General features: G+C 38.6%; 1 protein-coding gene across 3 annotated transcripts in view; it reads left to right on the forward strand.

Moving 5' to 3' along the window:
- The window catches only part of MANBA (mannosidase beta), a 120,910-nt gene that overhangs the window by 48,172 nt on the left and 58,014 nt on the right, over positions 1-14,724 (forward strand). For all 3 annotated transcript variants that reach the window (XM_069593606.1, XM_069593607.1, XM_069593608.1), the window contains 3 exons: positions 7,503-7,654; positions 11,371-11,488; positions 13,312-13,398. In XM_069593606.1, the coding sequence (XP_069449707.1) occupies positions 7,503-7,654; positions 11,371-11,488; positions 13,312-13,398 (357 nt within the window). The remainder of the gene's footprint in view (positions 1-7,502; positions 7,655-11,370; positions 11,489-13,311; positions 13,399-14,724) is intronic.

The following is a 14,724-nucleotide window of genomic DNA, read 5'->3' on the forward strand; positions in this document are numbered from 1 at the left end:
TTTGTTTACTCTCTCTGTTTTGTAATATTTCATTGTGTTACACTTTCTGCTGTTGAGATTTGGTAGTTTCCATTTTTGGCTTTTCTGAATAATGTTGCTATGAACATTACTGTATGACCCTCGGAGCACGTATTCCCCCACCAGAATTTCTGCTGGCAGTGAGATTGCTGAATGCTAGGGTATGCGTGGGTATAGCTTTTACAGAGAGTGCTAAACTGTATTCCACATGTTTGTATTTCACCTTTACTCAGCATGCTCACATGCTTGTTAACACTCAGTACTGTGTCAGAGAGGAATTTTCCCCTCATCCCCGGCTTTCCGGCCCTCCCTTATTGACTCTATTATTGTTCATGTTTCCTGATGATTTCATTGTTATCCTGGGCTTGCTTTATGCAAAAATATTTTCATATTTTTAAAGTATCTCATTGAAATCCATATTGTTAGGCTTATGTCTTTCTTGCTTGTCTTCCATCGACATTAGACATATGCATTTTAATTTTTATGTTTACTGGACAGGTCACAAGACAGCAGCACAGTCTCATTCAGAATGCCTTGGGGAAGTTACAGATTTTGGTTGTAGCCCATGTAGCAGAGATGTACTGGGTCTTAAAAAGAATGTAGGCATTGTGGGGAAGGGAAAGTGCTGACTGTATTTCTTTTGGACAGGAAAGAATATCTTATCTGAAATTTGTTGTTGTTAAAAGGAGTAACTTTGGAGCAAATAGTTTTAGTATGATGGGAGATAATATGAGGCAAAATTAATGAATACTTCAAATAAATTACAAAAATTAAAGTAAGTGTTGGGATATTATAAAGTCTCTCAAGCAAGTTATTTCAAGAGGAACCTTAGAATGAGAGTCATGTTGCTAAGTGAAAGAAGCTAATCTGAAATGACTCCAGTTATGTGATATTCTGGAAAAGACAAAACTATGGAGACAGTTAAAAGATCAGTGGTATTGCTACAGATTGGGAGGTGGAGGGAGAGATGAATAGGTAGAGCACAGAGGCTTTTTGGTACAGGGAAACCACTAAACGCCATAATAGTGATGGATACATACATTATGCATTTGTCCAAACTCATAGAATGTACAACATTGTGAGTGAACCCTAATGTAAACTATAGACTTTGGGTGATTATGAGGTATCAGTATGGGTTGATCAGTTGTAACAAATGTGCCACTGTGGTGGAGGATGTTGATAATGGGGGTAGATATTCATGTATGGGATCAGGGGATAAGCTTTGTGCCTTCCTCTCAATTTTGTTGTGAGTCTTAAACTGTTCTGAAAAACTTACGTCTTTTCTTAAAAAAAAAACATGAAATAGACAAAAGTGTGAAATATGATGTGTAATATATAATATTTTGCTTGGTAAGTGCATATTTGGGTTCATATATGAAATGTTGGCTTCCCAGGTGACTCGTTGGATAAAGAATCTGCCTGCAATGCAGGAGACGAAAGAGACGTGGGTTTGATCCCTGGGTCAGAAAGATCCCTTGGAGAAGGGAATGGCAACCCACTCCAGAATTCTTGCCTTAAGAATCCCATGGACAGAGGAGCCGGGTGGACTATAGTCCACAGGGTCCCAAAGGGTCGGACATGACTGAAGTGACTGAGTGCGTATGAGAGAGATGTTTTACTAATTTTAATATCTTTAGAATTGAAAATTTTTTTACTAGATAATTGTTTTAAAACTAAGGAATCATAGTAAAACGTGACATCAGTGGTGGCAGTTTTTAAAAAAACCCCAAAGTAACTTGGAATTCTTTTTGGTAGCACTCCAGATGCTCCATACAGAGATCAAATGTGTGAATTAATCAGCTATGTCCATAGAGAAGGTGATAGAGCTGAAATAAAGAAGTAGTCTTCTATTTATGGAAAGACTGCTTGTGTACTAACAGGTATCTTAAAACACCTGGATCGTTTTTTATAACCCTCCATCGTGGTTAGCTCCATAAGAGTACTGCATGTGTGGCCAGTATCGACAGTGGAGTTCATACAAAAATCAAGGAGGTTAATCCCAAAGTTTACTTCTGCCTCCTGAAAATCATTCTTTGCAACTTGCAGAATTGGCTCTTTTGGAAACATCTCTTTTTTAAAAAAATTACTAATTTTTGTCTGTGCTGGGTCTTCATTGCCGCATCGGCTTTTCTCGAGTCCTCGCAAACAGGGGCTCCTCTCTAGCTGCAGGGCATGGGCTCCTGATTGTGGTGGCTTCTCCTGTTGGGGAGCACAGGCTCTAGGGCACGCAGGCTGCAGTAGCTGTGGCTTGCAGCTCTAGAGCACCGGTTCAGTAGTTGTGGCTCACAGGCTTAGTTGCTTTGAGGCATGGGGATCTTCCTGGACCAAAACCCACGTCTCCTGCATTGGCAGGTGGAGTCTTTACCACTGAGCCATCAGGAAAGCCCAGAAATATCTCTTCATCTGTGAAGTTTTCTGGAAATTTGGAAAACTTTTATTCATTCTTTTTAATCTCAATGCATCATTGACAAAAGCTGCAGAAAGTCTTTCCTCGACAAAAAGAATGCTCGTTATGAAGCTAGGGCACCAGAAGGCTGAATTTTGAAAAGTTAATCTCGGCTTTGAAGTCCCGTGTGAGTCAAAGAAAATGTGGACATGTATGAATCACCTCATTTGTGTCCTCTGCTAAGTATGGCTTTTCTCTTCTGAATTTTTTTCCGTCCTTAGTGTAGAATTTTAGATGATGTTAATCAGATACAAATATGTATGCTTTAAACAATGTACGTTGAAATTCCAAGCTTTTAAAACTCTTAAAAAATTTGAAGGCTATTTTGCAAAAACAAACTGTGAAGAAATGAACATTTACATAGGAAAAGAAAACTCCCAAGTTTGAAGAAGAGTCCCCGGAGAAGCAACAAGAAATGCTGATCTTACATTGCCTGAAGAAATCAAAATAGTGAGGTTGACTGTCCCAACCATTTTCACCAAGAACTGGAGGCTTGTTTGAGCTGCATGAAGTACTAAGCAACATGGATAGACAGAGATTATCATACTAAATGAAGTAAGTCAGAAAGACAAATACCATGCAATATCACTTGTATGTGGAATCTTAAATGTGATGCAAATGAACTTATCTATGAAACAGACTCACTGCATCAGTGAGTAGCTTTTCTCATTCCACTAGTATTCCATATTGTATATATACCACATCTACTGTATCCATTTCTCTGTTGGACATTTAGGTTGTTTCTGTATCTTGGCTATTGTGAATAGTGCTGTTAGGAACACAGAGTTGCATGTATCGTTTTGAATTATAGTTTTATTTGGATATATCGCTAGGAATGGGATTGCTGGATCATATGGCAACTCTATACTGTTTTCCATAGTGACTGCATCAACTTACTCTCCCACCAACAGTGTAGGAGAGTTCCCTTTCCCCATACCTTCTCTAGCATTTGTTATTTTTAGACTTTTTAACAATGACCGTTCTGACTGACATGAGGTGTTATTGTAGTTTTGATTTGCACTTCTCTAATAATTAGCAATGTTGAGCATCTTTTCCTGTGCCTGTTGGCCATCTGAATCTGTTCTTTGGAGAAATGCCTATTTAGGTCTTCTGGCTATCTTTTGATTGGGTTACTTGGTTTTTTTTATATTGAGCTGCATGAAGTACTAAGTGAAGTTGCTCAGTGTGTCTGACTCTTTGCGACCCCATGGACTGTAGCCTACCAGGCTCCTCTGTCCATGGGATTTTCCAGGCAAGAGTACTGGAGTGGGTTGCCATTGCCTTCTCCAGGGGATCTTCCCAACCCAGGGATTGAACCCAGGTCTCCCGCATTGCAGGCTGATGCTTTACCGTCTGAGCCACCAGGGAAGCCCTGGAAGCCTGAGCTGTTGGTAAATTTTGGAGATTAATCCCTTGTCAGTCGCATGATTTGCGAACATTCCCCCCCCACCCCAGTCCATAGGTTCTTTTTGTTTTGTTTATGGTTGTGGTTTCCTTTGCTATGCAAAAAGTTGTAAATTTGATTAGATCCCATTTGTTTATTTTAGCTTTTATTTCTATTGCCTTGGGAGACCAGCCTAAGAGAATTTTGGTATGATTTGTGTCAAAGGATGTTTTGCCTGTGTTCTCTGCTAGGAGTTTTATGGTGTTAGGTCTTCTGTTTAGGTCTTTAAGCCATTTTGAGTTTATTTTTGTGTATTGTGCCAGGGTGTGTTCTAACTTCACTGGTTTACGGGCACTGATTGACAGCTTTCCCAGCACCACTTGCTGAAGAGACTTTTTCCCGTTGTATATTCTTGCCTTCTTTGTCGAAGAGTAACTGACCATGGGCGCGTGAGTTTATTTCTGGGCTTGTGTTGTGATGGGTCTTTTATGCATGTATGATATTGTAATATAATGCATGGGTTATTTGAAAAATGTTGATGTCTGGAGATTTTTAAATGTTTCCAGATGTTAAATCATTTCAATATATAAAATCACATTCACATTTGTTAATATCACAGTCAATAACTTCTGAAATGTTTTCAAGTATTGGGAAGTTCTCAAGCTCTTGGTAGGGGGTACAAGTTTTCCTAAATCCTAATTTTTAACTGTTATTTGCCTTGAAATGACAAGGCTCAGTTAGTCATTTTCAAGAAAATGTCTAGCAAGTCACCAATCTGAATAAACGTAGTTTGTCTGGTGGTTCTTTCAAGTTAAAATAAAGCTTTATGAACCAGATGGCTAATTCAGCTTACAACTCAAACTGCGGCCCAGATGCTTTTCCTCAAGACATCCATCCTGCATGATGCTTTATACATAGTTCCCATTTCATCTCTTCATCACACAGACTACTACAATGATGTGTATTCAAGATTGGGATTTAATAGAATTAATGATTTTTTGTTGCTGTATCAAGGATGTGCTTAAGTGAAACTGGCTTCTCCCACCAATAAATGCATGAAGGTGAGGAAAATGACTACCAGCACAACCTGGAGACACTGCCTTGGTTTCTGCCAAGGCACCAGCAATGTTACCCTCTGTAAAATCCTCTTAGCTAGCATGTGTGCTTCTCTAGCAAATGCAGTGTGATAACCAACCCGATGAGATGTACTAGTGGCTTTTTTCATTTCTAGTTTGTTTATGTCCTATTATAATATTTTTCAATGTACTACAGTGTAGTAAAGAATGTCTTAGTAGCCTTTAGAAGAGCTTATCACTTCTAAGTTTAAAATATTCAATTTCTTTTTCTTTATACTTAGACTGATTGGTCTCAAAATGATACTACAATGTAACTGGCACCATAAATATTATTATTATTTAAATGTTCTATTGTGTAATGTGTGCGTGCTAAGTCGCTTCAGTTGTGTCCAGCTCTTTGCAGCTCCATGGACTGTAGCCCACCAGGCTCTTCTGTCCATGGGATTCTCCAGCCAAGAGTACTGGAGTGGGTTGCCATTTCCTTCTCCAATTGCATAATGCACTGTAAGATAAATTATTAACATCTATAAAGTTGAAGGGAATATGGCTTTCATCACAATCTCGTTTCTTATTTATTATTTTTCTCAGTTTCTTTGGAGTAGATTCTTCCCTTCCTTGAGTCAGAAGACTCTCTGATAAGTCAGTTTTATTTTTTCCAGTACTTTTAAATGTAGACAGTGTGGTGGTAGGTGAGAATGTTAATCTTCCAGTCCCATTTTAAGACAATAATTTAAGATAATAATTAGGAAAACCTTATAAATAAGTTTTCTTTTAGAATGAGATGAAATATATTAAATGAGTCTCAAAAATCAAAATTTCTTTTTATTTGAAAATTTAAAAATTATTACTTGAACAAGTTAACAAAAGGTACCTTGTCCTTTTGTGTTTCTGTATAAGTTGCAGGGAAAACTTTGGCTTTAAAAATAAGAATTTATTGAACAGTAATGAGGCTACAGAGATTATAGCAGGAATAACCACCAGCTGCTGGTAAGAGCAGACTAGTACTGAGAACACATTGAGCTAATCTCTGAAAACGCACCTCTTTTTACCCTCAACCTCTGCTATAGAACACGCTGGAATATGCAAACATGCATTCCATTAGCTGTCAGAATGATGTCGTCACACATTTTGTAGCTTCTGGAAAATTCCACTGTCCCCTCAAAAGAGTAAGAGTGAAAAAGGCACATAATGTTTTAGCTTTATTGTGAAGATAGTTTTGAACTCAGAGATCACCTTGAAAGGTTCCCAGGGATCCCGTATGGTCCCCTGCTGCTGCTGCTGAGTTGCTTCAGTCATGTCCGACTGTGTGCAACCCCATAGATGGCAGCCCACCAGGCTCCCCCGTCCCTGGGATTCTCCAGGCAGGAACACTGGAGTGGGTTGCCAGTTCCTTAGTCACACTTAAATAACTGTTGTTCTAGATGTTTGAAACTACCATCAAGATGTTTTAAAGTTACCTCTGAAAATAACCATTTTTTAAAAGAACATCTTTGCATCCTAAAGCTTATGTGGTAATTCTATGTCAAGATCATCCTCATCAAGGCCTTGTTCTGTGTCTTCTTACAAAGTTAACTCTGGTATCTTTTGTTATGTCATATTAATTAGGGTAAGTGTCAGAAAGTGGAAGAACAGTGGGCACTTTTACCACATGAAATAAGCTGATCTATTATTATTTTTAGTTAGAGAAGAAATGCATAATCTTTGTTTTCAAGACGAGGTTTTACTGGTATGGAACTATCTCCCGCATTCCTTGATCCAGTTTATGGCTGGAAAGAATGAAGATTTGGATAAGAATGCAATATTTTCTAGTTTGCTGCTCATGCTTAACTGTGGAGAAACCTGGCTGGACTGTCTCTGGGGCAAAGATCTTAGCTGCTTCTCATGCAGCAATGATAACTGGACTTTGTGCTTCCATCCCTTCTTCCAGTTGAAACATCACTTGCATTTCCAGTCTCTCTACTTGTGCTCTCTCAGACACTGAGTTTGATGGATAATTAGTTAGGATTAAATTGTCCATTAAACAAAATGGTTTTTATAATATTGAGCTCCAAAGATGGAAAATTGTTAAATAATGAAATACCTTGTGCTGTCTTTCTTTGATTCTAAGGTGCACATTTTGGCAGATTTTAGCAGCACTGAAATGGGAATGTGTTTTTCAAAGGTGTATCTGCTTAACTGATGAATTTTCTCCCCCACTTTTGTGAAGTAGTATCAATTTTTCTTTTAATTTTGAAATGTTATCTCAAATATATATTTTTTGAAGTTATTGCAAATGCTACTTCATGGGAAAGACTACAATATATTTTCACTCTTTAATGGTTTTTGTGTTTTTCTTTTCAAAGAGAAATAACAGAATCTGGCAATAATTTATATATATTTTTTCTTAAAAATGCTCTTTCAAAGTGCTTCAAATGGATAGAAAATTAACACTAAATTATGTTCATATAAACTGCTTGGAAGTTTACTTTAAAAAAAAAAACTCTTAGTTTTTTAAGGCTATAGTAAATAATATAGTTTGGTTTTGGCATATGCTTATGTTTTAAATTTTATATTCATTATTTAATTCTGTTAACAATAGGTTTATTTTAGGACAGTGGAACTTGTAGAAGAGCCCATACAAAATTCTCCTGGTCTGAGTTTCTACTTCAAAATTAATGGACTGCCCATATTTCTGAAAGGCTCGAATTGGATCCCTGCAGATTCATTCCAGGATAGAGTAACCTCTGACATGTAAGTTATCATCTTTTATTTCTTGTTCCTCTTATTATTATCAATCCCACAGAGCTTAAGAGCTACTCATTTTAATTTTTGTTGTTGTTGTTCGGGTGGAAGGAACCAAGAGGTAACATAATTCTAGGATGATGAAAACTCTAGAATGGAAAAAATTTTTAAGTCATTTCATTCTTATGAGCTATAGGCCATCTTATAGCTAAACTATTTGAGACTGAGGAAACTATCTAATTTTTACAAATTGTTTGTAGAGGAACAAGAAAATGGCTATGTGCATCTTGGATAGTTAGCCTCTGTAAAAAAAAAAATGATTAATGTTGACTTAAAAAAATTTTTTTTAAGAATACCGTGGGGTTTTTTTGTTTGTTTGTTTGGTATGCTTTACCAAAAAAATGGTAAAAAAGAAAAAAAGGTAAATTTGGTAATGCAATGCTTTATCAAAACTATTTACTTCTTCATGCTAAGATATTTACACATTCTTCACGTTTATTATACTTTAATGAAAAGAACTAAAGAAATCGTCAAAGCATTTTTCTGAAGCTCTGAGAATAGAAGTTAACAAGAAAATATTTCCTGATTAGATTTATAAACTGCAATCTTTGTAATAGTAAAAATAAGCTTTGTTAGGTGAAAATAAACACATTTCAGTTCACTTCAGTTTAGTCGCTGGGTCGTGTCTGACTCTGCGACCCCTGGACTACAGCACGCCAGGCCTCCCTGTCCATAACCAACTCCCAGAGTCCACCCAAACTCATGTCCATTGAGCTGGTGATGCCATCCAGCCATCTTATCCTGTGTCATCCCCTTCTCCTCCTGCCCTTAATCTTTCCCAGCATCAGGGTCTTTTCCAATGAGTCAGCTCTTCGAATCAGGTGGCCAAAGTATTGGAGTTTCAGCTTCAACATCAGCCCTTCCAGTGAACACCCAGGACTGATCTCCTTTAGAATGGACTGGTTGGATCTCGCAGTCCAAGGGACTCTCAAGAGTCTTCTCCAACACCACAGTTCAAAACCATCAATTCTTCAGTGCTCAGCTTTCTTTATAGTCCAACTCTCACATCCATACATGACTACTAGAAAAACCATAGCCTTGACTAGCTGGACCTTTGTTGGCAAAGTAATGTCTCTGTTTTTAAATATGCTGTCTAGGTTGGTCATAACTTTCCTTCCAAGAGTAAGTGTCTTTTAATTTCATGGCTGCAATCACATCTGCAGTGATTTTGAAGTGAAGTGAAGTGTAGTCGCTCAGTCGTGTTTGACTCTTTGCCACCCCATGGACTGTAGCCTACCAGGCTCCTCCATCCATGGGATTTTCCAGGCAAGAGTACTGGAGTGAGTTGCCATTTCTTTCTCCAGAGGATCTTACCGACCCAGGGATTGAACCCAGATCACTCGCATTGTAGGCAGACGCTTTACTGTCTGAGCCACAAGGGAAGTCCTTGTGATTTTAGAGCCCCCCAAAATAAAGTCTGCCACTGTTTCCACTGTTTCCCCATCTATTTGCCATGAATTGATGGACTTACTTATATTATACAAATATGCATTGAGGTATATCATGTTTAGAATGTAGATGTGGTTGGTATAAGTAAACTCTAATTTTGCCAAAAGTTGTATTTATAGTAATATCCTTTTACTTTAAAATGTGTAATATTTTTGAATTTCATATGAAAATAAAATCATTCTCCAGATAGGGCATGGAAAATTTGCTGTCTCCTGTCCACCCTGGTGGCTCAAATGCATTTACCTACAATGCAAGAGGCCCAGGTTTGATCCCTGTGTTGGGAAGACCCCCTGGAGTGCATGCATGCTAAGTTGCTTCAGTCTCTTTGTGACCCCATGGACTGTAGCACACCAGGCTCCTCTGTCCATGGAATTCTCCAGGCAAGAATACTGGAAGGGACTGCAATGCCCTTCTCCAGAGGATCTTTCTAACCCAGGGATTGAACCCAGGGATTGTCTCTTTCATTTCCTGCATTGGCAGAGGGTTCTTTACCACTAGCACCACCTGGGAAGCTCTCCTGCAGTAGGAAATGGCAACCCACTTCAATATTCTTGCCTGGAGAATCCCATGGACAGAGGAGCCTGGTGGGCTATAGTCCATGGGGTTGCAAAGAGTCAGACACGACTGAGCGACTAACACTTTCACTCCGCTCCCGGTAGGTTTTGGTGGCGACTGTACAGCACAACCGGGTCAGTTAGTGAACTTGCCATGGGCGTCTTTGCTAGGAGCACAGTGCTCTGGGCCCATGGTCTTCCTGTTATTGGACTTTTTCCTTCCCTTCTGGGTGCTGTTCTGGAAATGGAAGGTACATGCTGTCAAGGTGGATGCAAATTTCTCAGCTTTCCTGAAGGTGATGTAAATAGGAATTAGAGCAGGAAGGAAATTTACTAGATAAGGGGGTACTGGACTGGAGGAGTTATTAAAAAAAAAAAAAAGGATGAGGGTGAGCTCAGTTCAGTTCAATTCAGTCGCTCAGTCGTATCCGACTCTTTGCGACCCCATGAATCGCAGCACGCCAGGCCTCCCTGTCCATCACCATCTCCCGGAGTTCACTCAGACTCATGTCCATCGAGTCCGTGATGCCATCCAGCCATCCCATCCTCAGTCGTCCTCTTCTCCTCCTGCCCCCAATCCCTCCCAGCATCAGAGTCTTTTCCAATGAGTCAACTCTTCGCATTTCGCATGAGGTGGCCAAAGGACTGGAGCTTCAGCTTTAGCATCATTCCTTCCAAAGAAATCCCAGGATTGATCTCCTTCAGAATGGACTGGTTGGATCTCCTTGAAGTCCAGGGGACTCTCAGGAGTCTTCTCCAACAGCACAGTTCGAAAGCATCAATTCTTCTGCACTCAGCTTTCTTCACAGTTCAACTCTCACATCCATACATGACCACAGGAAAAACCATAGCCTTGACTAGATGGACCTTAGTTGGCAAAGTAATGTCCCTGCTTTTGACTATGCTATCTAGGTTGCTCATAACTTTTCTTCCAAGGAGTAAGTGTCTTTTAATTTCATGGCTGCAGTCACCATCTGTGGTGATTTTGGAGCCCAGAAAAATAAAGTCTGACACTGTTTCCACTGTTTAGAAACTAATATTCAAACTCTGATTTTTGTCTTACAGTTTGAAATGGTTGTATAAAATGAACACATAGTTTCTAAGGTTTACAACAGGAATAACTTTAAGACAAACGTTTAATTTTAAAAATAGTGTAATAGCGTGACTGAAAATTGAGAAGGCAAAGAAAAGATATCACTCGTAATTTTTCTACGTTTATTTTTATGTGGTTACAGTTAGAAAGTGAAGTGAAAGTGTTAGTCGCTCAGTCATGTCCAACTCATTGTGACTGCATGGACTGTAGCCTGCAGGAGCCTCTGTCCATGGAATTCTCCAGACAAGAATACTGGAGTGGGATGCCATTCCCTTATCCAGGGTATCTTCCCAACCCAAGGCTTAAACCTGGATGTCCTGCATTGTAAATGGATTCTCTGTGATCTGAGCTATAAGGGAAGTCAATTACAATTACAGTTAATGTGTATAAAATTTTGTCTCATTTTCTTCACGGTGCATTGTATCCAAACCACCATAATTAAAATGTGTTCTTCTAACAGTTATTTGAAATGTGTTTATCAACCACAGCATATGTCTTAAAATTTTGTTCTTTTTTTTAATGTTCCCAAGATTTTAAATTAGCATTTGTTTAAAAAATTTTTTCTGTAGGTTACGGCTCCTTTTGCAGTCTGTTGTGGATGCTAACATGAATGCTCTCCGGGTTTGGGGAGGAGGAATTTATGAGCAGGATGAATTCTATGAACTCTGTGATGAACTAGGAATAATGGTACGTAGCTGACAGCTCACCATTTTGTTGATATGTTACCGTATCCTCAGTTTGACCTCCAGTGTTCTAAGTGGGTGATATTGCCCATTCCTTTGTTTTTTTGTTGTTGTGGTGTAGTTTATTTACAATATCGTGCTAGTTTCAAGTATACAACAAAGTGATTCAGTTATACATTTATATGTATATTCTTTTCCATTTTGGTTTATTACAGGATATTGAATAAAGTTCCCTTTGTTATGCAGTAGGTCCTTGTTATCTATTTGATATGTAATAGTTTGTATTTGCTAATCCTAAACTCCTAATTTATCCCTCCCCACCTCCTTCCCCTTTGATAACCATAAGTTTGTTTTCTATGTCTGTGTTTCTCTTTCATAAATTCATTTGTGTCATACTTTAGATTCCACATATAAGTGGTATCATAGCCCATTCCTTCTTTTCTCAGAGCCAAGAATGATGCTCCACTTTTTTTTTTTTTGGCAGAGAAATAAATGCCATCTAGCAAACCCAGAGCCATAATTGATAGCAAATATCATAATTATTTGATTATTTTAAAATAATAGACATTCTGCATATTGGTTATATCTAAGCATATATCTGTATTTTCTTTGTAACTCTCTTTGTGATAAGAGGTTAAGCATAGAAAGGGAAGTAAAATATTAAAAAATTTTAACTTTAAGGAGATCTAACAAGACCCAGAGAGAAGAAAATGATTACATTTTAAAAGATGTGCTTAATACTGTCATTAAGTACCTCTGAACATAGTTTGCATTGGTGAGGGTTAAGCAAAGGAAATATGTTCTTTTAATTCGAGTCTTACAGTTCTAAAATATAAAGCACTTCATAGAAGAGTAGTAATTTTAATAATATTGATAATGCCGATGGTCATGATGTGTCAATATTCTGTAATATTCCAGACATTGTTCTCAGTGCTCTGCATTTATTATTTTATTTCATCTTCATGCCCACCATATGAGGTAATTACTGCTGTTCTCTATCCCCCTTTTATTGGCATGTGGAGAGGTTAACTTTCCCAAACTCACACAGTGGGTATATGGTGGAACTGAAGTTCTGACTCAGGCCAAAAGATATGGTGCTGTGCTCTAAACCATGCTCCTTGTGGCCTCCCTGAAGGGTGCATCCTGAGTCCTGCCTGGTACTTTGCAACCTGTGGACTGTAGTCCACCAAGCTCCTCTGTCCATGGGATTCTCCAGGCAAGAATACTGGCGTATGTTGCAATTTCCTACTCCAGGGGATCCTCCCAACCCAGGGATTGAACTCATTTCTCTTACCATCTCCTGCATGAGCAGCTGAATTCTTTACCACTAGCCCCACCTGGGAAACCCAGTTGTACTTACGTGGTTTCCTCTCTAAAATGTCCATAAAGTGATCCCTGTGGCCATGAAAAGTTAATTCTTTGATTTTTTAAAAAAAAAGTACGTTTCTTAACAGTCTGGGCCATTTCTCAAAACCAAATTCCTGGTGAAAATTAGAATGAATTAGAAATGAGAGGTTGGGAGAAATGTTTACTGAATTTCATATTCTCCACAACACAAGCAGTATTTCCTTATTTGAATTCCTTTTTTTTTTTTTTTTCACTTTTCTGCCCACGTAACATCTTCTCTTCTCAGATTTCCCTACAGTTCTGGTGATTTTGTAAAGTGGTTTCCTAGTGCGTCACGCCTTGTGCTGCTAAAATGGTCACACACATCAGGCTAAGTTGATTTTCGTTTACATGAAAGATAATGCCCAAGATTTAGGACAAAGAATTTCCTTCTGTGCAGTGAAATCTATGGAAGTACTGTATTGCCTCTCATTTTGCTAGATTTGGCAGGATTTTATGTTTGCCTGTGCGCTTTACCCAACCGATCAGGATTTCATGGACTCCGTGAGAGAAGAAGTCACTCACCAGGTATGTGATTACATAATATTCCAAGAAGAAGTAAAGCCTTACGTTTCAGTTTTGCCTTTTGTTAAACCTGTCCTTGTTTTTCTTGTTTTAAATTCCATTGAAGTATAGCTGATTTACAATGCTGTGTTTAATTTCTTCTCTTTGTTTCTTTTTGTTCTCTTTATTAAATCCTGTGGGGGAAAAAAATCAGCCAGGTGATTGGATGGAATCGCTCAAAGAGTCAGTCTCATGGTTCTAATTCCACTTATTGGTGGATGACTGTCAGATTTATTCCTGGCCCTGAGTTCTCTGCTGGATTCCTGGTTCTTATTATCCAGCTCCCTGCTTGGTACCCCTACCTGGAGGTGTAATAGGAATCTCAAATGTAACATGTCTAAACCAAACTTACATTACCTTCCCCAGACTTGCTTTTCTTGCTGGGTTCCCCACCTCAATAAATGGCAATACCAGTCTTTGAATTTCTCAGGCCAAAAATTTTGATTCTTAACTCCTTGATTTCTGTTGCATTCCACATATAAATACCTTATATTTATAGATCTATAAATGAAAAGAAATGATTGTATCCTAACTCTATTCACTGAAAAATCTTAAAAACAGTGAACAGCCTAGTCAGATTGAGCATCCTTGTATTGAAATAGTCTTTCCAGCTGAGAGAAGGGTTCTTAGAGAAATGGCTGGTTCCAGGTCTGGAACAGGAGATATACTAGATGATGCTGGAATATTTTGGCATACAAATAACAAGGAAGCTATTAAAGAAATGTGAAAAGAACGTTGATGAGACTGACCGACCAAAAGTGGGACAATTTGAAATTCAGTAAGGATAAGAATGTCAGTGGATCGAAATCCACCGAGTATGTTAAAATCTGTAAGTTCATTATTGGTGTCTGTGAATGTATATTTGTGGGGAAAACCAAAAGAAATGCAAAAAATATTATGACACTCAAGTTAGTGGTTACTTTTGGAAGGAAAGAAGGACTAGGATTAGGAAGGGGTACGTGAGGGCGCCTGGGGTGTGGTGAAGTTTCCTTAGTCGGGATGATGTTGCAAGTGTGATTGCCTTAAAATAATAATTCACTGTGTCATAGTTTGTTTTCTGTGCCTGTTTTTTCTTAAGTTTAGCAAGTGGGCATTGAATCATCCCTTACTCAGAGCCCTCTAGATACAGTTAAAGATCCTCACCACGCTCTGTCTTGTCTCTGCCTGTCTCCCCAGCCTTGTTAGATACCATATTCCCCGTGCTTTCCCTGACCTGGAATGCCTTGCCTATTACCCTCCCCTGTGATGATCTCAGTTGTTCTTTTTCTGACTCGTCTTACCTTGGGCATG

This window comes from Ovis canadensis, chromosome 6, assembly GCF_042477335.2.
Source record: "Ovis canadensis isolate MfBH-ARS-UI-01 breed Bighorn chromosome 6, ARS-UI_OviCan_v2, whole genome shotgun sequence".
In the NCBI taxonomy this organism is placed as follows: Eukaryota; Metazoa; Chordata; class Mammalia; order Artiodactyla; family Bovidae; genus Ovis; species Ovis canadensis.